This window comes from Carcharhinus amblyrhynchos, chromosome 2 (assembly GCF_965287045.1).
Source record: "Carcharhinus amblyrhynchos chromosome 2, sCarAmb.v2.hapA, whole genome shotgun sequence".
Taxonomy (NCBI): Eukaryota; Metazoa; Chordata; class Chondrichthyes; order Carcharhiniformes; family Carcharhinidae; genus Carcharhinus; species Carcharhinus amblyrhynchos.
In genome coordinates this window covers 149,766,994-149,794,867 of record NC_137325.1, presented here as the reverse complement: position 1 = coordinate 149,794,867, position 27,874 = coordinate 149,766,994, and the positions used below count along the sequence as shown (strand labels likewise).

General features: G+C 44.9%; 1 protein-coding gene across 1 annotated transcript in view; it reads left to right on the top strand.

Moving 5' to 3' along the window:
- Positions 1-27,313, top strand: part of LOC145359617 (protein scribble homolog) — a 226,077-nt gene extending 198,764 nt beyond the window's left edge. The window contains 5 exon segments of the mRNA XM_080214324.1: positions 4,035-4,174; positions 4,614-4,651; positions 7,212-7,286; positions 20,617-20,668; positions 25,564-27,313. Coding sequence (XP_080070450.1) covers positions 4,035-4,174; positions 4,614-4,651; positions 7,212-7,286; positions 20,617-20,668; positions 25,564-25,709 — 451 coding nt within the window. The 3' untranslated portion in view covers positions 25,710-27,313.
- The last annotated feature ends 561 nt before the right edge of the window (positions 27,314-27,874 follow it).

Below are 27,874 nucleotides of genomic sequence, written 5' to 3'. Positions count from 1 at the left end.
TACTGCACTCATCTTAGTGTCATCTGTGAATTCTGACACACTACACTTGGTCCCCAACTCCAAATCATCTGTGTAAATCGTAAACAATTGCGGTCCCAACACTGATCCCTAAGGCACACCATTAGTCACTGATCGCCAACCAGAAAAACACCCATTTACCCCCATGCGTTGCTTTCTGTTAGTTAACCAATCCTCTATCCATGCTAATACATTACCCGTAACACTGTGCACCTTTTTCTTATGCAGCAGTCTTTGGTGCGGCACCTTGTCAGATGCCTTCTGGAAATCCAGATACACCACATCCACAGGTTCCCTGTTGTCTACTGTGCATGTAATGTTCTCAAAGAATTCCACTAAATTAGTTAAATATGAGCTGCCGCTCATGAACCCATGCTGCGTCTTACCAATGGGACAATTTAGAACCATAGAACCCTACAGTGCAGAGAGGCCCTTCGGCCCATCGAGTCTGCACCGAACACAATCCCACCCAGGCCCTATCCCCATATCCCTACATATTATACCCACTAATCCCTCTAACCTACACATCCCTGGACACTAAGGGTCGATTTCTTAGCATGGCCAATCAACCAAACCCACTGGAAACCCACGCAGACACGAGGAGAATGTGCAAACTCCACACAGACAGTGACCCGAGCCGGGAATCGAACCCAGGACCCTGGAGCTGTGAAGCAGCAATGCTAACCACTATGCTACCATGCCGCTACCATTACAGCACAGAAACAGACCTTTTGGCCCTTCTTGTCTGTGCCAAACCATTTTTCTGCCTAGTCCCACTGACCTGCACTTGAACCATATCCCTCCACATCCCTCTCATCCATGTACCTGTCTAAGTTTTTCTTAAATGTTAAAAGTGAGCCCGCATTTATCACTTTATCCGGCAGCTCATTCCATACTCCCCCGACTCTCTGTGTGAAGAAGCCCCCCCTAATATTCCCTTTAAACTTTTCCCCTTTCACCCTTAACCCATGCTCTCTGGTTTTTTTTCTCCCCTAGCCTCAGTGGAAAAAGCCTGCTTGCATTCACTCTATCCATACCCATCATAATTTTATACACCTCGATCAAATCTCCCTTCATTCTTCTACACTCCAGGGAATAAAGTCCTAACCTATTCAACCTTTGTCTGTAACTCAGTTTCTCAAGTCCTGGCAACATCCTTGTGAACCTTCTCTGCACTCTTTCAACCTTATTAATATCCTTCCTGTAATTAGGTGACCAAAACTTCACACAATACTCTAAATTCAGCCTCACCATAACATTCCAACTCTTATACTCAATACTTTGATTTATAAAGGCCAATGTTCCAAAAGCACTCTTTACGACCCTATCCACCTGAGACGCCACTTTTAGGGAATTCTGTACCTGTATTCCCAGATCCCTCTGTTCCACTACACTCTTTAGTGTCCTACCATTTACCTTGTATGCTCTACCTTGGCTTGTCCTTCCAAAGTGCAATACCTCACACTATCCAGATGTCTCGCTATTTCTTCCTTGATGATAGATTCAAGCATTTTCCCTACTACAGAAGTTAAACTAACCGGCCTATAGTTACTCCCTTTTGTCTACCTCCTTTTTTAAACAGTGGCGTCACATTTGCTGTTTTCCAATCTGTGGGAATCAGTGAATTTTGGTAAATTACCACTAGTGCATTTCCTATTTCTCCTGCCATCTCTTTTAGTTCCCTGGGATGCATTCCATCAGGGCCAGGAGACTTGTCTACCTTTAGCCCCCATTAACTTGCCCAACACTACCTCTTTCATGATAATGATAGTTTCTAGGTTCTCACCTGCCATCGCCTTCCTGTCATCAAGTTTTGCCATGTTATTTGTGTCTTCCACTGTGAAGACTGACACAAAATACCTGTTCAATGCCTCAGCCATTTTCTCATTTCCAGTTATTACATTCCCCTTCTCACCCTCTAAAGGACCAGTGTTTACTTTAGCCACACTTTTTCATTTTATATATTAGTAGAAACTTTTGCTCTCTGTTTTTATATTCTGAGCTAATTTACTCTCATAATCTATCCTGCTTTTCTTTATAATTTTTTTTCGGCTTTCTGTTGATCTTTAAAGATTTCCCAATCCTCTAGTTTCCCACTAATCTTTGCCACTTTGTGTGCATTTTCTTTCAATTTGATATCCTTTATTTCCTCAGATATCCATGGCTAATTATCTCTTTTTGTACAATCCTTCCTTCTCACTGGTGTAATGAATGGTGGAGGAGGCTTGGCAGGCTGAATGGCCAGCACAGAAACAGCCTCTTGGTCCATGCCAACCAGGTTTCCGAAACAGCAACTCCCATTTGCCTGCAATTGGCCTAAATCTCCTTCACCTTTTTCATCCGTGTATCTATCCAAATGTCTTCAATACCACCTCCTCTGGCAGCTCATTCCATGTTCAATTTCAGTTTGAAAGTTCCCATGCAGCAGGATTTCAGCTGGAACATTCCCGATATTAACAGCTATATCTGCAAAAAACACCTTTATTTCTCTTCCAGATCTTTTGCTAAGTATTTGAAATCTCGAAGCCCCAGTTACCAACCCGTTTACCAGAAGAAATCATTTCTCCATACTTATGCTATCACAAGCCCTCAGAATTGTACTTGAACATAGAACAGTACAGCTCAGTACAGGCCCTTTGGCCCTCAATGTTGTGCCGAGCTATGTCCAAACCCAAGATCAGTCTATCCCACTCCCTATCATTCTGGAGTGCTCCATGTGCCTATCCAATAACCGCTTGAAAGTTCCTAAAGTGTCCAACTCCACTATCACAGCAGGCAGTGTATTCCACACTCCAACCACTCTCTGAGTAAAGAATCTACCTCGGACATCCCTCCTATATCTCCCACCATGGTATGTCCCCTAGTAACAGCTACATCCACCTGAGGAAATAGTCTCTGAACGCCCACTCTATCTATCCCCCTCATCATCTTATAAACATCCTGTGTTAAATCCCCCTTTAACGTTCTCTGAAGAACACAGTCCCATTCTCTCCACAAAACTCAACTCCCTCATCCGCACCCTCCAACAGCCCTGATTTGCTGAGGTGTGGTGCCCAGGATTGAACACAATCCGGCAGATTTTGCCGATTCCTGCTTTCTTCCTCACTCTGCCGATGTTCAGAGAGGTAACCGTCATGGTGAGTGTCTAGAGTGAGGCCATTGATTAGCCACAAGCTGAATAGAGAAAAGCAGTGAGGGGCTGAATGGCCTCTTCTTGTTCCTATCTTCTGTTCCATTAGTCTGTGTTCTCCTGAACTCGGTCACTATCCTCTTCCCTACTTATTGTAACAGAGCAGCTATGGTCTTGTTGCATGGTGGGGTGGGCTCGAGGGGCTGAATGGCCTGTTATGTTTCTGAGTTAGTGATGGTGGTTATTAGAAGCAGAGTCCGTGTGATAGGAGTACAGGTGTGATATTACTCTCACATCGTTCAGCAGAGTCAGCACACACACAGTGGCCAATGTTTCTTCAACACCTGCACTCAGCGCCTCCAGTTGACTGCAGCCAACAGCAGAGAGCTGGCACCAGTGTTAGTGGGTGGAGGAAGTTCCTGGGCGCTGGCCGGTTGGGGCCCAGGCTGAGTGTGGTCAGTCCTGCTGTGGGTCAGTGGGATGGATATGGTCACCATGTTTCAGTGCGGCTGAGCAGGAATGTCAGCACAGTCTTACAGGCTGCCTTACACTGATATCCCCCTGCACACGTTGGTGATTTTTCAGTCCATCAGCATGTTGTGATTGAGATGTGGGGGGGAGGGGGATGCTGCCGTCTGAAGGAGTGTGATCAGGCATGTGTTAACACGGAATGCTGTCCCTGTTGCCTCTTCCCCTACAATCACTGACTGTGAGCCCTGTGTGTTATATGACAGTGTGTGTACCGTTGCAATCTGTATGAGCAGCTGGAGCCTGGTGCAGGATACCTGGTGACCCAGTCTGGAGCTAAACCCCTTGGTTAGTGTTTGACTCTGTCCTGGGCATGACCCCTCCCTCAAACACTAACATTCTCACCGCTCTTGTGTAGGATGAAGTCGCTGGAACAGGATGCACTGAAAGCACAAATGGTGATCGCAAAATCAAAGGAACCGAAGAAACGCAGCCCCCTGGACCAGCTCTCTGAGTCGCCATCCCCTGCGGCGACCCCTTCCCCCACACCGCTGGACGGTACGTACACCCCCCTCCCCCCGCACCGCTGGACAGTGTGGAGTTTGCACATTCTCCCCATGTCTGCATGGGTTTCCTCCGGGTACTCCAGTTTCCTCCCACAGTCCAACGATGTGCGGGTTAGGTTGATTGGCCAATTTAAAATTACCCCTTAGTGTCCTGGGATGTGTAGGTTAGAGGGATTAGTGGGTAAATGTGTAGGGATATGGGGGTAGAGCCTGGGTGGGATTGTGTTCGGTGCAGACTCGATGGGCTGAAGGGCCTCTCTGCACTGTAGGGTTCTATGGTTCATTGCCGCAGCCTCTGCGCTGTAACCCTGTGGCGCGGCCCCTGTGCTTTACGCTGCTTCCTGCGCCCCTGTGGCTGCAGACGGTGTAAGAGATTTTGGTCAATTACCTGTTCAGTAACAGCACTGACTCTTCAACTCTGTGTGTTACAGATCACAGTCCGCGCAGTGTCACATCCCCTGGCAGACTGGTGAGTCAACCGTTCCATCCACAGCATTGTTCCAAAATATACTCCTGAGAAACAGACTGTTCTCTACTTTAACGCTATCATTCCACAGCCTTGTTGTGCCAGCTTAGTCTTCCTGAATCCCACTTCCCTTCCTCTCCCCCTCCTGCTTACCCCTCCTCACATCCCATACCTCCCCCCTCTCCAAATCATTCTCCCTAGCTGCCCCTTCCCCTCTCTCCCCTTGCTGTCTCACTCTCTCCCAAGTTCACCATCTTCACACCCATCTCCCAGCTATTCTCACCCCCTTCGTAGAACCATACAGCGCAGGAGAGGCCCTTCAGCCCATCGAGTCCACACTGACACATTTGCAATATCTGAATTCCCACCTAATCCCATTTCCCAGCTCTTGGCCCATAGTCCTGAAAGTTGTGACGTACCAAGTGCTCATCCAGGTACGTTTTAAAGGATGTGAGGCATCCCGCCTCCCCCACCCTCCCAGGCAGTGCATTCCAGACCCTCACCACCCTCTGGGTTAAAAAAACTTGCCTCGCACATCTCTAAACTTTTCCCCACGCACCTTAAACATCTGTCCCCTTGTACTTGACTTTTCTACCCAAGGAAAGAGCAAAGAACAATACAGCACAGGAAACAGGCCCTTCAAGCCTGCGCCGCTCATTGGTCCAACTAGACCATTCTTCTGTATCCCTCTATTCCCAGTCTGTTCATGTGGCTATCCAGATAAGTCTTAAACAATCCCAGCATGTCCGCCCCAACCACTACCTGACTATCCACTCTGTCCATGTCACTCATAATCTTGTAAACCTCTATCAGGTCACCCCTTAACCTCCATCATTCCAATGAGAACAAACCGAGTTTATCCAACCTCTCTTCATAGTGAATACCCTCCATACCAGGCAACATCATCGTAAACCTTTTCTGTCCCCTCTCCAAAGCCTCCATATCCTTCTGGTAGTGTGGTGATCAGAATTGTACACAATATTCTAAATGAGACCTAACTAAGATTCTGTACAGCTGCAGCATAACCTGCCAATTTTTATATTCAGTGTCCTGATCGATGAAGGTAAGCATGCCGTATGCCTTCTTGACTACCTTCTCCACCGGCATTGCCACTTTCAGTGATCGGTGGACATTTATGCCCAGATCCCTCTGTCTGTCAATACTCCTAAGGGTTACTGTATAATTCCTCCATACATTGGAGCTTCCAAAATGCATTACATCACACTTGTCCGGATTAAACTCCATCTGCCATTTCTCTGCCCAAGTCTCCAACCGATCTATATCTTGCTGTATCCTCTGACAATCCTCTTCACTGTCCGCAACTCCACCAATTTTTGTGTTGTCTGCAAACTTACCAATCAGACCTGCTACATTTTCCTCCAAATCATTTATATTTACTACAAACAACAAAGGTTCCAGCACTGATCCCTGTGGAACACCACTAGTCACAGCCTTCCATTCAGGAAAGCACCCCCTCTGCTGCTACCCTCTATCTTCTATGGCCAAGCCAGTTCTGTATCCACCTTGCCAGCTTCCCTCTGATCTGGTGTGACTTCACCTTTCATACCAGTCTACCATGAGGGACCTTGTCAAAGGCCTTGCTGAAGTCCATGTCAACAACATCCACTGCCTTTCCCTCATCTATCATTTTCGTCACTTCCTGGAAAACCCAATCAAGTTAGAGGCATGATTCCTCTTTACAAAACCATGCTGTCTATCACTAATAATTCCATTTGTTTTCAAATGTGAGTAAATCCTGTCCCTAAGAATCTCTTCCAATAATTTCCCTATCACTGACATAAGGCTCACCGGCCTATAATTACCTGGATTATCCCTGCTGCCCTTATTAAACAAAGGAACAACATTGGCTATCCTCCGGTCCTCTGGGACCTCCTCTGTAGCCAGTGGGGATACAAAGATTTCTCTCAAGGCTCCAGCAATTTCCTCCCTTGCCTCTCTCAGTATTCTGGGGTATATCCCATCAGGCTCTCGGGACCTATCTACTTTAATATTTTTTAAGACATCCAACACCACCTCCTTTTTGATATCGACATGACCCAGAATATCTACACACCCTACCCTCAGCTCCTCATCCGTCAAGTCCCTCTCTTTGGTGAATACTCTCTGTGTGTGTGTGTGTGTGTGTGTGTGTGTGTGTGTGTGTTTGCTTGCACAGGCATGTCTATGTGTGTGTGTATATGTTTGCACAGTTGTATCTGTGCACGTGTATGTTTGCATGAGTATATCTGCACATTTGTATTTGCACAGATATATGTGTGTGTATGCGTATGTTTGCACGTGTGTGTGTGTTTGCTCAGATGTGGCTGTGTGTGTGTATGTTTGTATGGGTGTGTCTGTGGACATGTGCTTGTTTTCTACATGTGTGTTTGTACAGATGTATGTTTTTGTTGGTATTTTGTGTGTGGTCATGTAGCTGCCATTTCCCTACATGACTATACATGACTGCCTGTGTTATTGCCTCTTTCTAATTTCTTGCACCCTTACAGAGCAGTGTTGGATATTTCTCCGTCCTGTTCTCACTCCTCTTTACTGTACCTTACAGTCCTGGTCAGAAAAGAAGTTTGATTACCGACAGTTTGCAGCTATCCCATCTTCTAAACCAGTTTACGATATCCAGGTACCGGCTGCATGCTGCGTGCCTCACCCCAGTGCCGTTGTTATTCCAACCAGCTGCCTCTTAGTTATTGCATTGTCCAGTGTGCTGTGTTACATGGAGGGGGCATTACTTCTGTTAGCATGCTGCTACACGGGGAGCATGGGGTCAGGGCCTTGCTATTCACTGCTGCTTTGTGGAGGGATTTCTTGTCCTGTGAGTGGAATTGGCATGTGCTTGTTGGTGTTGTGTTCCTTGAGGCTTTTGTAGACCAAGTACTAAGGGCATGGAATAAAGTTCCGCGTCGTGGAATACTCAGACGGGGCTCTCTGTAAAGCTGGCTCAGAGGTGGGACTGTTCTTGCCTGGTTCCATTCTTATTTATCCAGAGAATCAACGACACTGGACTCTTCTCCCCTCCAAACATGGTTCTTTCTGGTGTCCTCAACAACATATCCCTAGTTCCATCATGCTTCTCATCTGCAGACATCATCACTGTGGCACAGAGAGCACAGGTCAGTCCATTGACTCTCTGCCAGCTCTGTGTAGTGCAGTTCAGTTGATTCACTCACTCTATCCCCATAGTCCTGCAATTACTTGTCCAATTTCCTTTTGGAATCATTTTTCCTTGTCCGCCTTATCCAAACCTGTCACAATCTTCCACACTTCATTCCGATCTCCCCTCAGTCTCCTTCGCTCCAAGGAGAACAATCCCAACTTCTCCACCTGAACCTTGTAACTATTACAGTCAAAGATCATTCAAAGAGAAACAGTGCCTGGGTGAGTGCGGCTCCAACAACACTTGACACCATCTAGGAGAAAGCAGCCCCACTTCATTGGTGTCCTATATACCAACTTAAACATCCACTCCCTCCACCACCAACACACAGTGACAGCCGTGTGTACCATCTACAAGATGCACTGCAGCAACTCACCAAGGCTCCTTAGGCAGCACCTTCCAAACCCACCACCACTTCCATCTAGAAGGACAGGAGCAGCAGATACCTGGGAACACCCCCCACCTGGAGATTCCCCTCCGAGTCACTCACTATCCTGATTTAGAAATATATCGGCCGTTCCTTCACTGTCACTGGGTCAGAATCCTGGAACTCCCTCCCTAACAGCACTGTGGGTGTACCTACACCTCAGGGACTGCAGCGGCTCAACACCTTTTCAAATTTGGTAGAGCTTAATCTATGTTACAGTGCAGAAGAGGGCCTTCGGCCCATCAAGTCTACACCGACATATTAGAAACACCTGTCCTCCCACCTAATCCCTTTTCCCAGCACTTGGTCCATAGCCTTGAATGTTATGAAGTGCCAAGTGCTCATCCAGGTACCTTTTGAAGGATGTGAGGCATCCCGCCTCCCCCACCCTCCCAGCAGCGCATTCCAGACCGTCACCACTCTCTGGGTAAAAAAGCTTTTCCTCAAATCCCCCCTAAACCTCCCACCCGTCCATTTTAACTTGTGTCCCCTCGTAACTGACCCTTCAGCTTAGGGGGACAGCTGCTCCCTCTCCACCCTGTCCATGCCCCTCATAATCTTGTACACCTCAAACATGTCGACTGTCAGCCTTCTCTGCTCCAGAGAAAACAACCTTTCCAGTCACTAAAGCAGTTGTCTGTCACTGCCCTCTGTCTCCTTCTATGAAGTCAATTATAAATCCACCTTGTCAGATCACCCTGTATCCCATGTACATTTGTCTTCTTGATAAGTTTCTCATGGGACCTTGTCAAGACTTTGCTGAAATCCATATAAACCACATCCATTGCATTCCCCCCATCTATACAACTGGTCACCTCCTCAAAACATTCAATCAAATTTGTTAGGCATGACCTCTCTCTGACAAACCATGCTGACTGTCCCTGATCAAACCTTGCCTTTCCAAATGGAGATAGATTCTCTCCTTCAGAATCTTCTCCAGTAGTTTCCCAACCACAGATGTGAGACTCACTGGTCTGTAGTTCCCTGGCTTGTCTCTACAACCATTCTTAAACAGCAGAGCCACATTAGCTGTTCTCCAATCCTCTGGCACCTCCCAGTGGCCAAAGAGGAATTGAAAATTTGGGCCCTGCAATTTCCTCCCTTGCCTCCCACAACAGTCTGGGACACAATTCATCCGGACCTGGAGATTGTCCACCTTTAAGGCAGTATTCTTCATGAATACTGGGAAAATCAAATGACAAGATTGGTCCAGAAGATGAGTTTGCAATGTGTTTCTGTCACTGTTTCTTTCTTTTATTCAAGGGATGTGGGCGTTGCTGGCTGGGCCAGCCTTTATTACCCACCCCTAATTGATGATGAGCTGCTGCTTTGAAGCACTGCAGTCCATGTGGTGTAGGTACACCCAGAGTGCAGTTATCATCACTGTCGATGGCCCCTTCCATCACTTTATAATGATGGAAGAGTAGCCTGATTGGGAGGGTTGGATTTCTCCTGCTTTTTGTGTATTACACATTGCTGGGTAGATGCCAGTGTTGTAAACTGCACTGGAAGAGCTTGGCTAGACATACTTCAGAACTGTTGCTGGAATATTGGGCAGCACGCTGGTTAACACACACTTCCAGGGACCCAGGTTCAATTACGGCTTTAGGCCACTCTCTGTGTGAAGTTTGCAACCCGTGTGAGGTTGATTCGCTATGCTAAATTGCCCCTTTGTATCCAAAGGTGTGTAGAAGAGGAAGATTAGCAGGGTAAGTAAGTGGGGGCTACGGGGATAGGGCCTGGGTGGGATTGGGGCAGTCTCGATAGGCTGAATGGCCTCCTTCTGCACTGTAGGGATTCTATGGTTATATTGTCAGGGTCCATAACCTTTGCAACATCCAGTACCTCCAGCCATTTCTGATATCACATGGAGTGAACTGAATTGGCTGGAGACTGGCATCTGAGATGCTGGGACCACTGGAGGAGGCTGAGATGGATCCTCCTCGGTACTTGCTGTGAATGCTTCAGCCTTATCTTTTACACTGACATGCTGGGCTCCTCCATCATTGAGGGTGGGGATATTTGTGGAACCTCCTCCAGTGAGTTGTTTAATTATCCACTGGAGCTTGGATCTGATCTATTGGTTGTGGGATCGCTTAGCTCTGATCATCACGTGCTGTTTATGTTGTTTGGTACACAAGTGGTATACCACTTCAGATCAGCCATGATCTTAGTGAATGGCGGGGCAGGCTCAAAGGGCTAGGTGGCCTACTCCTGCTCCTATTTCTTATGTTCTTAGTCCTGTTTGGTAGCTTCGCCAGGTTGACACCTCATTTGCCTGGTGCTGCTCCTGACATGCCCTCTGCACTCTCCATTGAACCAGTGGTGATCCTCTGGTTTGATGGTAATGGTTGAGTGGGTTGATGCCGGGCCATGAGGTTACAGATTGTGCTGGAGTACAGTCCCACTGCTGCTGATGGCCCACAGTACCTCATAGATGCCCGGTCTTCAGTTGCTAGATTGGCTCAAAGTCTATCCCATTTGATACGGTGGAGTAATTTATTGCAAAACCAACTATGGATGAAGTTATTCTCGATCTGCTATTGTGTAATAAAACAGAGTTAGTACTGTTGTGAAAAAATATCGCCTGGGAAATAGTAATCATAATGCCATTGGAAATAGTAATCATAATGTCATTGGAAATTCCCGCTCAAAAAAGACAATAGGACTAGGGGGCACAGCCTCAAGATAAAAGGGGGGCGGTTTAGAACGGAGTTGAGGAGGAACTTCTTCACTCAAAGGGTGGTGAATCTCTGGAATTCTCTGCCCGTTGAAGTGGTGGAGGCTGCCTCGCTAAATATTTTTAAGACGCGGGTTGATGAGTTTTTGATAGGAGAGGGGATTAAGGGTTATGGGGAGAGGGCGGGAAAGTGGAACTGAGCAGCGACAGATCAACCATGATCTTATTGAATGGCGGGGCAGGCTCGAAGGGCTGGATGGCCTACTCCTGCTCCTATTTCTTATGTTCTTATGTTCTTATGAAATAGTAATCATAACATCATTGGAAATGGTAATCATAATGTCATTGGAAATAATAATCATAATGCCATTGGAAATAGTAATCATAGTGCCAATGGAAATAGTAATCATAGTGCCAATGGAAATAGTAATCATAATGTCATTGCGAATAGTAATCATAATGTCATTGGAAATAATAATCATAATGCCATTGGAAATAGTAATCATAGTGCCATTGGAAATAGTAATCATAATGTCATTGGAAATAGTAATCATAATGCCAATGGAAATAGTAATCGTAATGCCGTTGGAAATAGTAATCGTAATGCCGTTGGAAATAGTAATTGTAATGTCATTGGAAATAGAACATAGAACACTACAGCGCAGAACAGGCCCTTCGGCCCACGATGTTGCGCCGACCAGTTAAAAAACAATGACCCTCAAGGATCTGTTCTGGGACCCTTGTTGTTTGTCATTTTCATAAATGACCTGGATGAGGAAGTGGAGGGATGGGTAAGTAAGTTCGCTGATGACACGAAGGTCGGTGGTGTTGTGGATGATCTGGAAGGATAGCAAAAGTTGCAGCAGGACATAGATAGGTTGCAGGACTGGGCGGAGAAGTGGCAGATGGACTTCAACGCGGATAAATGTGTAGTCGTCCATTTTGGCAGAACCAACGGGATGAACGAGTACACTATCAAGGGCAGAAGTCTGAGTAGTGTTGAGGAGCAGAAGGATCTTGGGGTCCGGGTCCACAGGACTCTTAAATCGGCCTCGCAGGTGGAGGAGGTGGTCAAGAAGGCGTATGGTGTACTGGCCTTCATTAATCGAGGGATTGAGTTTAGGAGTCGGGAGGTAATGCTGGAACTTTATAAGACCCTTGTCAGGCCTCATTTGGAGTATTGTGCGCAGTTCTGGTCGCCTCACTATAGGAAGGATGTAGAAGCTATTGAAAGGGTGCAGAGGAGATTTACAAGGATGTTGCCTGGACTGGGAGGCATGCCTTATGAAGTTAGGTTGAGGGAGCTGGGACTCTTTTCCCTGGAGAGACGAAGGTTGAGAGGTGACCTGATAGAAGTTTACAAAATGTTGAGAGGAATAGATAGGGTGGACTCTCAGAGGCTATTTCCCCGGTTTGAAATGGTCGCTACGAGAGGACACAGATTTAAGGTGCGGGGAGGGAGGTTCAGAAGTGATGTTAGGGGTAAGTTTTTCACTCAGAGGGTGGTGAGTGAATGGAATCGGCTGCCGTCAGTGGTGGTGGAGGCGAACTCGCTGGGGTCTTTTAAAAGACTTCTGGATGAGTATATGGGGTTTAATGAGATTGAGGGTTATAGATAGGTCTGTAGGTTGGTAGGTGATGTGATCGGCGCAACTTGTGGGCCGAAGGGCCTGTTTGTGCTGTAGTGTTCTATGTTCTATGTTCTATGACCCACTAACCTAAACCAATCCCTTTTCGTCCATAAACCTATCCACGGATCTCTTAAACGTCCCCAAACTAGGCGCATTTACAACTGCAGCAGGCAGGGCATTCCAATCCCTCACCACCCTCTGGGTAAAGAACCTACCCCTGACATCCATCCTATAACTACCCCCCCCTTAATTTAAAGCCATGCCCCCTCGTGCTAGCTTTCTCCATCCGAGGAAAAAGGCTATCACTATCCACCCTATCTAAACCTCTAATCATCTTATATGTTTCAATAAGATCCCCTCTTAGCCGCCTTCTTTCTAGCGAAAACAACCCCAAATCCCTCAGTCTCTCCTCATAGGACCTCCCCTCCATACCAGGCAACATCCTGGTAAACCTCCTCTGCACCCTCTCCAAAGCCTCCACATCCTTCCTGTAATGTGGGGACCAGAACTGCACACAGTACTCCAAGTGCGGCCGCACCAGAGTAGTGTACAGTTGCAACATGACGCCGCGACTCCTAAATTCAATCCCCCTGCCAATAAACGCCAAGACACCGTATGCCTTCTTAACAACCTTATCGACTTGATTCCCAACTTTCAGGGATCTATGTACACATACACCTAGATCCCTCTGCTCCTCCACACTATTCAAAGTCCTCCCGTTAGCCCTATACTCAACACATCGGTTATTCCTACCAAAGTGAATTACCTCACACTTCTCCGCATTAAACTCCATCTGCCACCTCTCGGCCCAGCTCTGCAACCTGTCCAAGTCTTCCTGCAAACTATGACACCCTTCCTCACAATCTACCACACCTCCGACTTTGGTGTCATCAGCAAATTTACTAATCCACCCAACTATACCCTCATCCAGATCATTAATAAAAATTACAAACAGCAGTGGCCCCAAAACAGATCCCTGAGGCACACCACTCGTAACCGAACTCCATGATGAATATTTACCATCAACCACCACCCTCTGTCTCCTATCTGCTAGCCAATTCCTGATCCAATTTCCTAGATTACCCTCAATCCCATACATCTGCATTTTCTGCAGAAGCCTACCATGGTGAACCTTATCAAACGCCTTACTAAAATCCATATATACCACGTCAACTGCCTTACCCCCATCCACCTCTTTGGTCACTTTCTCAAAAAACTCAATAAGGTTAGTAAGGCACGACCTACCCTCCACAAAACCATGCTGACTATCTCCAATCAATTCATTACTCTCCAAATAACTATAAATCCTATCCCTAATAATTTTTTCTAAAACCTTGCCCACAACAGAAGTAAGACTCACCGATCTATAATTCCCGGGGAAGTCTCTGTTCCCCTTCTTAAACAATGGGACAACATTCGCTATCCTCCAATCTTCCGGTACTATACCAGAGACCAACGACGACCTGAAGATCAGAGCCAGAGGCTCTGCAATCACCTCTCTTGCCTCCCAGAGAATCCTGGGGTAAATCCCATCCGGACCAGGGGACTTATCTATTTTCAGACCCTCAAGAATATCCAGCACATCCTCCTTATCAACTGTAACACTGTCAATTCTACTCCCCTGCAATCCAGTGTCCTCCTCAGCTATATCCATGTCCCCCTGCGTGAACACCGAAGAGAAATATTGGTTCAATGCCTCTCCAATCTCCTCCGGTTCCACACATAACTTCCCTCTGCTGTCTATAACTGGCCCTAATCTTGCCCTAACCAACCTTCTGTTCTTAACATAACTATAGAACGCCTTAGGATTCTCCTTAATCCTATCAGCCAAAGTCTTCTCATGTCCTCTTTTAGCCCTTCTTAACTCACTCTTCAACTCCCTCCTAGCCAATCTAACGCTTTCTAGTGCACTACCTGAGCCCTCAAGTCTCATCCGAACATAAGCCTCCTTTTTCTTTTTAACCAACGAATCAACTTTTTTAGTGCACCACGGTTCCCTAGCCCTACCAATTCCTCCTTGCCTGACAGGGACATACCTATCGCGGACTCGCAGTAGCTGCTCCTTGAAAAAAACTCCACATTTCGGACGTTCCCAGTCCCTGTAATCTCCTAGTCCAACCTATGCTTCCTAATTCTCTCCTAATAGCCTCATAATTACCCTTCCCCCAGCTAAAACTACTGACCCGAGGTTCATGCCTATCCCTTTCCATCACTAAGGTGAACGTAACCAAATTGTAGTCACTATCACCAAAATGCACACCAACTTCCAAGTCCAGCACCTGGTCTGGCTCATTTCCCAGCACCAAATCCAATATAGCCTCACCTCTAGTTGGCCTATCTACATACTGAGTCAAAAAACCTTCCTGCACACTTTGTACAAAAACTGACCCCTCTAATGAGCTAGAGCTATAGCAATTCCAATCAATATTAGTAAAGTTAAAGTCCCCCATAACAATTACCCTATTACTTTCACTCCTAACCAGGATCGTCTCCGCAATCCTTTCCTCAACCTCTCTAGAACTTTTAGGAGGTCTATAAAAGACTCCCAACAGGGTGACCTCTCCTCTCCTATTTCTAATCTCAGCCCATACTACCTCAACAGACAAGTCCTCATCAAACTTCCTCTCTGACACTGTGATACAGTCCTTGACTAATAATGCTACCCCTCCCCCCCTTCTACCTCCTTCTCTACTCCGACTAAAGCATTTGAACCCCGGGACCTGCAGCAACCATTCCTGACCCTGCTCTATCCATGTCTCTGAAATGGCCACAACATCGAAGTCCCAGGTACTGATCCACACTGCAAGCTCATCCACTTTATTGCGAATACTCCTCGCATTAAAGTATACGCATTTCAAACCCTGCTCTGCCCCACCCCCACGATGCCGTGCATTGCAGTCCCCATCTATGCCCCCCTCACTTTCACCCCCTCTACTCAGGATCCCACCCCCCCTCTGAATCAGTTTAAACCTCCCTGCATCGCCTTTGCAAATTTACCCCCCAGGATATTGGTTCCCCTCTGATTCAGGTGTAGACCATCACTCTCATAGAGGTCCCACCTTCCCCAGAATGAGCCCCAATTGCTCAAGTACCTGAACCCCTCCCTCCTGCACCATCCCCTCAGCCACGAGTTCAAACTTTCCCTCTCTCTATTCCTCTCTAAACTATCCCATGGCACAGGCAAGAGTCCGGAGATAACCACTCTTTCTGACTTGGCCTTTAGCTTCCACCCCAACTCCATAAATCTCTGCTTAATATCCCCTTCCCTTAACCTCCCTATGTCATGCGTCCCCACATGAACTATAACTTGGGGTTGATCTCCCTCTCCCCTCAGAGTCCTGAATACCCTTTCCGATACATCCCGGACCCCAGCCCCTGGGAGGCAACACACCAGCCCTGAGTCCCTACCATTACTTCCGACTCTCCTATCCGTCCCCTTAACTGTGGAATCCCCAATCACGAGGCCCAATCTTTTACATCCCCTAACCACCTGAGCTTTTACAATAGGCTCACCCCCAGAGACCTGCTCCCTTTGGCTATCCCCAGTTGATTCCTCCTCAACTGTAGCCTCCAGGACCGAAAACCTATTTTGGAGGGGAACAGCCCCAGGGGATTGTGCCCCCAATTGCTTCTTTCCCCTCTTCCTGGCAGTGACCCAAGACTCATTTCTAGGAGTGACTGTCTTCTTATAACTCCTATCGATGTCCGCCTCCGCCTCCCGAATTATGCGGAGTTCCTCTAATTCCACCTCCAGCTCCTTTACACGCTCCTCCAGAAGCTGCAATCTAACACACTTCCTACAGGTAAAATCACCAGAAACACTACTGGAGTCCCTCACCACATACATCCCACAGGAGATGCAGCACACTGCCTGAACTGCCATCCCTGAAACAATTACCAGCAGAAAAATAAAAATAATTCGCGACTTTAAACTAGAAATAAAAAGTTAAACAATATAAACAGAAAAATGTACCTTTTTTGCTGCCTCCTCACACGCCCAAAAATCGCTGCCTCTCGATACTGCTCCTCAGGAACAATGAGGCCGATACACGGAGGTAGGTGCTTATAAACCCGAGAAAAAAAACTACAACTATCGGTAATCATAATGCCATTGGAAATAGTAATCATAATGTCGTTGGAAATAGTAATCGTAATCCCATTGGAAATAGTAATCGTAATGTCATCGGAAATAGTAATCGTAATGCCATTGGAAATAGTAATCGTAATCCGATTGGAAATAGTAATCGTAATCCCATTGCAAATATTAATCGTAATGTCATCGGAAATAGTAATCGTAATGCCATTGGAAGTAGTAATCGTAATGCCATTGGAAGTTGTAATCATAATGTCATTGGAAATAGTAATCATAGTATCATTGGAAATAGTAATCATAATATCATTGGAAATAAGGCAAATTGTGCGGAGGGTGTGGAGAGTCTGCAGAAGGATCTAGATAGGCTGGGCGAATGGGCCAGGAAGTGGCAAATGGAATTTAATGTTGGCAAGTGTGAGGTGGTCCACTTTGGTAGGAAGAATGGTAGGAAGGACTATTACTTACGTGGCGAAAAACTGCAGCAGGCGACGGTGCAGAGGGACCTCGGGGTCCTTGTGCATGAGTCGCAAAAACCCAGCTTGCAGGTGCAGCAGGTGGTCAGGAAGGCGAATGGGATGCTGGCCTTCATAGCGAGGGGGATTGAATATAAAAGTAGGGAGGTCTTGCTGCAGCTGTATAGGGCATTGGTGAGGCCGCAGCTGGAGTACTGTGTGCAGTTTTGGGCGCCGCACCTGCGCAAGGATACTTTGGCCCTGGAGGGAGTGCAGAGGAGGTTTACTAGGCTGATACCGGAGTTGAGGGGATTGAGCTATGAGGAGAGGCTGAATAAACTAGGCTTGTACTCGTTAGAGTTTAGAAGATTCATTGAGACGTATAAGATGATGAATGGGATGGATAGGATCGAGGTGGAGAGACTCTTCCCGCTCAAAAAAGACAGTAGGACTAGGGGGCACAGCCTCAAGATAAAGGGGAGGCGGTTTAGAACGGAGTTGAGGAGGAACTTCTTCACTCAAAGGGTGGTGAATCTCTGGAATTCTCTGCCCGTTGAAGTGGTGGAGGCTGCCTCGCTAAATATTTTTAAGAAGCGGGTTGATGGGTTCTTGATAAGAGAGGGGATTAAGGGTTATGGGGAGAGGGCGGGAAAGTGGAACTGAGCCACAACAGATCAGCCATGATCTTAGTGAATGGTGGGGCAGGCTCGAAGGGCTAGATGGCCTACTCCTGCTCCTATTTCTTATGTTCTTATGTTCTTATAATAATCATAATGCCATTGGAAATAGTAATCATAATGTCATTGTAAAGAGTAATCGTAATACCACTGGAAATAGCAATCGTAATGCCATTGGAAATAGTAATCGTAATATCATTGCAAATAGTAATCGTAATGTCATTGGAAATAGTAATCATAATGCCATTGGAAATAGTAATCATAATGTCATTGGAAATAGTAATCATAATGTCATTGGAAATAGTAATCATAGTGCCATTGGAAATAGTAATCATAGTGCCATTGGAAATAGTAATCATAATGCCACTGGAAATAGTAATCATAATGCCATTGGAAGTAGTAATCGTAATGCCATTGGAAGTAGTAATCGTAATGCCATTGGAAATAGCAATCGTAATGCCATTGGAAATAGTAATCGTAATGCCATTGGAAATAGTAATTGTAATGCCATTGAAAATAGTAATCGTAATGTCATTGGAAATAGTAATCATAATGCCATTGGAAATAGTAATCATAATGTCATTGGAAATAGTAATCATAATATCATTGGAAATAGTAATCATAGTGCCATTGGAAATAGTAATTGTAATGCCATTGAAAATAGTAACCGTAATATCATTGGGAATAGTAACCGTAATGTCATTGGAAATAGTAATTGTAATGCCATTGGAAATAGTAATCGTAATGCCATTAAATTCTGTGTTAAGTTTGAAAGTGGCATTTTCCAATTACAAAGAAGAATATTAAAATTCAATAAACCCAATGACACTGGAAGATCTGGTGATGTTTCACAGGTAAATAAATTTAAAAATATGGAGGCAAATGAAGAGTGAGAAACAATTAAAAATCTTCAACAAAAATACATTCCACTGAAGAACAAAAACATAGCAACAGAGACCCACCCGTGGCTCATCAGGAAGTTAAGCACAGGATTGGATTAAAAGGAGAGTCTTTGACTGTTTCAAGAATGAGAATTGGGAATGTTTTCAAAACGAGCAGAGGGCCACCAAGAAGTTCGTAAAAAAGGAAAAAAATAGAAAGTGAGATTAAACTAGTCAGTGATATAAAAAGTGATGGTTTGAGTTATGAGGAGAGGCTGGATAGACTGGGACTTCTTTCTGTGGAGCGTAGAGGGGTGATCTTGTAGAGGTCTATAAAATAATGAGGGACAGAGATCAGCTAGATAGTCAATATCTTTTCCCAAAGGTAGGGGTGTCTAAAACTAGGTTTAAGGTGAGAGGGGAGAGATACAAAAGTGTTCAGAGGGGCAATTTTTTCACACAGAGGGTGGTGAGTGTCTGGAACAAGCTGCCAGAGGCAGTAGTAGAGGTGGATACAATTTTATCTTTTAAAAAGCATTTAGACAGTTACATGGGTACGATGGGTATAGAGGGATACGGGCCAAATGTGGGAAATTGTGACTAGTTAGTGGTTAAAAAAAAAGGCGGCGTGGAGATGCTGGGCCAAAGGGCCTGTTTCCATGCTGTGAACCTCTGTGACTCTATAACTCTATAAGAGCTTTTGTGAGTATGTAAAGAGGAAGAGAATAACGAAAGTAAGTGTTGACCCCTTAGAAGCAAAGACAGGAGGAATCATCATGGGGAATGAGGAAATGGCAGAGACATTGAACAAATATTTTGTATCTGTCTTCACAATGAGAGACAAGTTTCATATTTGAAATAGATGATACCCTGGAAGCAAAAATGAGAGAGGTAGTTCTGGAAACTAATATTAGCAGAGAAAACATACTGATGAAATGTGAGGGACTAAAATCCAATAGACCCCCAGGGCCTGATAATCTACAATCTAAGCTTCTAGAAATGATAGCTGCACTCATAGTGCACATGCTGCTTACCACTTTCCAAAATGCCTTAGGACCTGGCAGATGGAGTATAATGTTAGCAAGTGTGAGGTTATCCACTTTGGTAGAAACAATAGTAGGAGGGATTACTATTTACAGGGTGAAAAGCTGCAGCATAGGGTAGACGCAGGGAGGGTATTCCCGATGGTGCAAGAATCCAGAACCGGGGTCACAGTCTGAGGATACAGGGTTAGGACGGAGATGGGGAGGCATTTCTTCACTCAGAGAGTGGTCAGTCTGTGGAATTTATTACCACAGAAAGTAGTTGAGGCTGAAACATTGAATGATTTGAAGAAGCAGTTAGGTATGGCATTGGGGCAAAGGCAGGATCAGACAACTGGACAATCAGCCATGATAGTAATGAATGGCAGAGCAGACTCAAAGGGCTGAATGGCCACCTCCTATTCCTATCTTCAATGTTAGATTTTACTCTGTGTAAAATTTGTTTGAAATGAAGGCAGGATTTATTCAGCGTCCTGAAGTTACCGTTCCTTCCTGACGTCACACCGCCAGAGACTATCCATTATCTTGAAGGTTTTTGTGTGACAGTTCTTTGTGCTCAGCCAATAACTTCATTAGATGTGGAACTGTGTAGGATGTGTCCAACAGGTCTGACTCCTGATGACAAAGCTACGTTTGTTTCAATATAATGGAAGTTGCAGTGAGGAAACTTGGTGAAGGATGGGTCAGAGTATCTGTGTGTCTGAGCCTGGATTAACAACAATGGCAGTGCCTCACTCTGCGTGTACCTGGTGGTGTGGTGCTGGGATCAGGCTGTGTGTGTGTGAGGGGTAGATGGTCTTTCTCTCTGTTTCTTTGTACTGTGGCTGGAGACCCTGGGACCAGACTGGTGAGACAGTGCTGCTGTGGAAAGGATCTGCTGTTAAACTAATGCTGTGCCTTTCCTCCTCTTAGTCTCCTGACCTCATAGATGATCTCATGTACATGGATGACAGCAACACTTCAGGTGAGAGTTTCCCCCTTTCCCCAGCATATAGCCAGGCCGGCACGGTGGTACAGTGGTTAGCACTGCTGCCTCACAGCGCCAGAGACTTGGGTTCGATTCTCAGCTCGAGTCACTGTCTGTGTGGAGTTTGCACATTCTCCCCATGTTTGTGTGGGTTTCCTCCCACATTCTGAAACACGTGCTTGTTCAGTGGATTTTCCATGATAAATTCTCCCTCGCTGTCTCCAAACAGGCACCAGAGTGTGGCCACTAGGGGATTTTCACAGTAACTTCATTGCAGTGTTAATGTAAGCCTTACTTGTGACTAATAAATAAAGTTTACTTTTACGTTTGACTTGGTGTTGGGCGATAAACAATGTGTTTTTCACAGCCCATTCAGTAGGGTGAAAGGGGGGGGCCCAGTCCTGATGAAGGAGCGACACTCTGAAAGTTTGTACTACCAAATTAACCTGTTGGACTTTAAGCTGGTGTTGTCAGACTTACTGAACAGCTCTGATCTTATTGAATGATGGAGCAGATTCAAAGGGCCAGATGGCCTTCTGATCTATGCCCTGTCTGTGCTCTGTATTAAATTCCCATTCTGCAAACCTGTCCATGTCCTTTCCAGCTAATCTGTATCATCCTTACTGGTCTCCATTCCACAGTGTTTGCTATCATCATGTTAATAAGTTCCACTCCATATTCAAGATCAAAGTTATTTTTATATATACAGCAAAGTAACATTGGCGTTTGTTGGTGGGGAACAGACGTGCCAGCCATTCTCCTGGTTGACCGCCTATCCTTGTTTCTGTTAAGCTGCATTTTATTAGAAAATGAAGTTAGTCAAAAACATCTGATGTGGAATTGCCAGCGTTAGACTGGAGTAGGCACAGTAAATAATATCACAACACCAGGCACAGTAAATAATACACAACACCAGGCACAGTAAATAATATCACACCAGACACAGTAAATAATATCACAACACCAGGCACAGTAAATAATATCACAACACCAGGCACAGTAAATAATACACAACACCAGGCACAGTAAATAATATCACAACACCAGGCACAGTAAATAATACACAACACCAGGCACAGTAAATAATATCACAACACCAGGCACAGTAAATAATATCGCAACACCAGGCACAGTAAATAATATCACAACACCAGACACAGTAAATAATATCACAACACCAGGCACAGTAAATAATATCACAACACCAGGCACAGTAAATAATATCACAACACCAGGCACAGTAAATAATATCACAACACCAGGCACAGTAAATAATATCACAACACCAGGCACAGTAAATAATACCACAACACCAGGCACAGTAAATAATATCACAACACCAGGCACAGTAAATAATATCACAACACCAGGCACAGTAAATAATATCACAACACCAGGCACAGTAAATAATATCACAACACCAGGCACAGTAAATAATATCACAACACCAGGCACAGTAAATAATATCACAACACCAGGCACAGTAAATAATATCACAACACCAGGCACAGTAAATAATATCACAACACCAGGCACAGTAAATAATACACAACACAAGGCACAGTAAATAATATCACAACACCAGGCACAGTAAATAATATCACAACACCAGGCACAGTAAATAATACACAACACCAGGCACAGTAAATAATATCACAACACCAGGCACAGTAAATAATATCACAACACCAGGCACAGTAAAAAATACACAACACCAGGCACAGTAAATAATATCACAACACCAGACACAGTAAATAATATCACAACACCAGGCACAGTAAATAATATCACAACACCAGGCACAGTAAATAATATCACAACACCAGACACAGTAAATAATATCACAACACCAGGCACAGTAAATAATATCACAACACCAGACACAGTAAATAATATCACAACACCAGGCACAGTAAATAATATCACAACACCAGGCACAGTAAATAATACACAACACCAGGCACAGTAAATAATATCACAACACCAGGCACAGTAAATAATACACAACACCAGGCACAGTAAATAATATCACAACACCAGGCACAGTAAATAATATCACAACACCAGGCACAGTAAATAATATCACAACACCAGGCACAGTAAATAATATCACAACACCAAAATAATATCACAACACCAGGCACAGTAAATAATATCACAACACCAGGCACAGTAAATAATATCACAACACCAGGCACAGTAAATAATATACACAACACCAGGCACAGTAAATAATATCACAACACCAGGCACAGTAAATAATATCACAACACCAGGCACAGTAAATAATATCACAACACCAGGCACAGTAAATAATATCACAACACCAGGCACAGTAAATAATATCACAACACCAGGCACAGTAAATAATATCACAACACCAGGCACAGTAAATAATATCACAACACCAGGCACAGTAAATAATATCACAACACCAGGCACAGTAAATAATATCACAACACCAGGCACAGTAAATAATATCACAACACCAGGCACAGTAAATAATATCACAACACCAGGCACAGTAAATAATATCACAACACCAGGCACAGTAAATAATATCACAACACCAGGCACAGTAAATAATACACAACACCAGGCACAGTAAATAATATCACAACACCAGGCACAGTAAATAATATCACAACACCAGGCACAGTAAATAATATCACAACACCAGGCACAGTAAATAATATCACAACACCAGGCACAGTAAATAATATCACAACACCAGGCACAGTAAATAATATCACAACACCAGGCACAGTAAATAATATCACAACACCAGGCACAGTAAATAATATCACAACACCAGGCACAGTAAATAATATCACAACACCAGGCACAGTAAATAATACACAACACCAGGCACAGTAAATAATATCACAACACCAGGCACAGTAAATAATACACAACACCAGGCACAGTAAATAATATCACAACACCAGGCACAGTAAATAATATCACAACACCAGGCACAGTAAATAATACACAACACCAGGCACAGTAAATAATATCACAACACCAGGCACAGTAAATAATATCACAACACCAGGCACAGTAAATAATATCACAACACCAGGCACAGTAAATAATACACAACACCAGGCACAGTAAATAATACACAACACCAGGCACAGTAAATAATATCACAACACCAGGCACAGTAAATAATATCACAACACCAGGCACAGTAAATAATATCACAACACCAGGCACAGTAAATAATATCACAACACCAGGCACAGTAAATAATATCACAACACCAGGCACAGTAAATAATATCACAACACCAGGCACAGTAAATAATATCACAACACCAGGCACAGTAAATAATACACAACACCAGGCACAGTAAATAATATCACAACACCAGGCACAGTAAATAATATCACAACACCAGGCACAGTAAATAATACACAACACCAGGCACAGTAAATAATACACAACACCAGGCACAGTAAATAATATCACAACACCAGGCACAGTAAATAATATCACAACACCAGGCACAGTAAATAATATCACAACACCAGGCACAGTAAATAATACACAACACCTGGCACAGTAAATAATATCACAACACCAGGCACAGTAAATAATATCACAACACCAGGCACAGTAAATAATACACAACACCAGGCACAGTAAATAATATCACAACACCAGGCACAGTAAATAATACACAACACCAGACACAGTAAATAATATCACAACACCAGGCACAGTAAATAATACACAACACCAGGCACAGTAAATAATATCACAACACCAGGCACAGTAAATAATACACAACACCAGGGACAGTAAATAATACACAACACCAGGCACAGTAAATAATATCACAACACCAGGCACAGTAAATAATATCACAACACCAGGCACAGTAAATAATACACAACACCAGGCACAGTAAATAATATCACAACACCAGGCACAGTAAATAATACACAACACCAGGCACAGTAAATAATATCACAACACCAGGCACAGTAAATAATACACAACACCAGGCACAGTAAATAATATCACAACACCAGGCACAGTAAATAATATCACAACACCAGGCACAGTAAATAATATCACAACACCAGGCACAGTAAATAATATCACAACACCAGGCACAGTAAATAATATCACAACACCAGGCACAGTAAATAATATCACAACACCAGGCACAGTAAATAATATCACAACACCAGGCACAGTAAATAATATCACAACACCAGGCACAGTAAATAATATCACAACACCAGGCACAGTAAATAATACACAACACCAGGCACAGTAAATAATATCACAACACCAGGCACAGTAAATAATACACAACACCAGGCACAGTAAATAATATCACAACACCAGGCACAGTAAATAATATCGCAACACCAGACGCTCAACTAATGAAGGGGCAGTGCTCCAAAAGCTCATGCTACCAAATAAACTTGTTGGACTTCAACCTGGTGTTGTGAGACTTCTTACTTGGGAACGTCTTGCCTCTAACCAACCTGGTCCAGCTATACTTAATTATTCAAAACTGTTTAAATGCCTGGTGACTTATTTCCTGATTTTTGCTTGTAAATCATTCCCCGCAGTTTGATATTAAACTGTTGGAGTTGCAGTGTGAGATCTGGTGTATGAAAAGGCTGCTGTGTTTGTGCCCACAGTACAGTAATCACACTGCCACTTACTGATCTGTTTGTTTGACGTTCTGATGAATGATGTCGTTGAGCCTGGAATGGCAGGAATCATGGATTTATTCCCGCTGTACTCTGGGACAGCAGGGTCTGCAACTGGAACCTTGTCCCCATTGTAGACCCCTTGCTGCTTAGCCACTGGCTGGTTTGACTTGCCCTTTGCCCTCCTCTAACAGATTCTCTCTCTCTCTCTCTCAGGCACCCACCTTGGTGACGACAGTGAGGAGGTGGGAGACACCAGGCGGTTCCCAACACTGACAGCACTGGGCAATTCTGCCACATACAGCCACAAGCGTTCATTGCAGCCTCATGTGCGGAGCGTAGAGACCACAGTGCCCACGTGAGAAGCGTGCTGGTAAAGGATCCATCGCCCTCCTCGCACCTAGTGCCCTCACTCGCACTTCACATCTTATAGACTCTGTGTTCTTTTCTGTTTTTAGGTGAATTGGATTTTAATTTCTGGCAGAGACTAATCCTGTAGGATTTTATACAGTTTTTAATGAGGAAGTGGGGTGGGGTTGTGGGGAGGGGTAGAGCCCCAAAGCCACCCCTCGTAGTTTGATACAGGGCTGCAGAGCTCCCCCTCACCTCGGCAGCCAGTGATGTGTGGAACTGCAGTCTGAACCTAGTGCTTTATAGTGGTGGCAGATTGTGCATCTTGGGGTGTAGTTAATAAACTGATGGGAACAAAAGCATGCATGGAGAAAGGGGTGGGCCCAGGATCCCAGCTGGAACCTTGTGGGTATGTGGGAGGGAGGGTGGGGGGGGTTGCAGCACAGTAGCAGACAGTAGGGATGAAGGTAGCATGTAGCATGTGTCCCACAGCCAAGCTTCCTACTCAACTTGGTGTTGAAGTCATCAAAATCAGAAAGGGGGAAATGAATCAACAGGCAACAAGACTGAGGCTGATAGAACTGAGAATCGGGGAATACATCAGCTGGAAACACTTTCCCCTCCTCCCCCCAGTCTCTCTGCACCAGTGGGGGTGGGAGAAAAGACAGATGGGCTAATTCTGACCTAGGACAGTCTGTCTGTCACCAAGGGGTGGGGAGTGGGTATGGGGAAGACACTATATTAACACTAATGACATATCAGGGTCTGAGGAAGCTCTGAGATACTACGTGGGTCTGCTGAGACTGGGGACAAGGGTCTGCATTCAATAACAAATAGGGTGAGTCTCACCAAGAGGCATCTGTCTCCCTTGCTGAGGCCACTGAATCATGGCCTTTGCACACAGGCAAGTAACAGCAGCAGACTCCTCCAAACTAACCATGGACTTTGGTCTGAGAATTGGACGTTGGGCGACTGGGACTGAGGGAGGTCATGGGCTGCTCCCAGAGTGGGAGTGTGCAATAGGTGGTTGCAGGATCTCTCTCTATTCCTCTTCCCTCAGCGATGGGACATTAGGTGGGGAGGGGGTCCCTGGGGTGCTGTGTCACCCTTCCTTTTTCTTGTCGAGGTACGATGTCAGTGGATTGTTGTGGGGTATTCTGTCCAATTCCCTCCCCTATCTCCCTGTCGTCCATTTCCCAGTGATGGGGGTGTAAGTTATATTTACTGATTGTTCTTTATAGAAACCTTGTCCCAGATCCACACAGGTTCTGAATGTGCTGCTAATGAAGTGAATTTAGTAATGATGATTTGGGGTTTTTGCAGTAGGATTTTTGCAATCGGTAATGGGGTTTGGAATTTCACAGTGACTGGGACAGTCTGAAAATCTTCCTCCGCTGCAATTGATTTTGAATTCTGAAACTGGATGGAGTTATCGGTGGGAGTCTGGTGATCCCTGGGGACAGGAAGAACTCTCAGTCACTACATTCAGCAGAAGCAACTTGCTGCATCCTCTGGGCTGATTGCTCACCTCAGACTGGAACTAGTGAATTTGTACAACCAAAGAAGTATATTTTGTGCTCCAGGGTTCATTAAAGTTTACTTTTCATTTTATAAATGGCCGTGCCATTTTTCAGTGCTTCTCCGCATTTATCTGAGTTTAGCAATGTTAGCGTCTGGAACAGATTCGAAGTTGATGGACCTTCCTACTCAGCTGAATGAGAAAAAGAAAGACTTGCATTTACATAACAACATTCACAAGCACATCGCAAAGTGCTTTCGAGCCAATAAACTACCTTTGATGTGGATTATAACTGCTGACATTTAGATCAGAGTTAGTTCAGAGAATCAGTCTGGCTGGTTCAAGCAATGCTCACAGCCTGACATTCTCTCTGTGCTGTGGGGAAGACAGGTTGCCAATTGGATTTAGCAGTGATTATTTTATATTTATGACCCCTCATGTTGCTCTTATTAATGTGTACAATACATTCTCTGTATCCTAAAGATCTTACAGATGTCTGTCACATCACCCCTAAACTCTCCCTTCTGGAGAAAGTGCCCCAATCTCTTCTCAAGAACACAGAAAATTCCAGCACAGGAACAGGCCCTTCGGCCCCTCCAAGCCTGCACCGACCATGCTGCCCCCGACTGAACTAAAACCCCCTACCCTTCCGGGGAC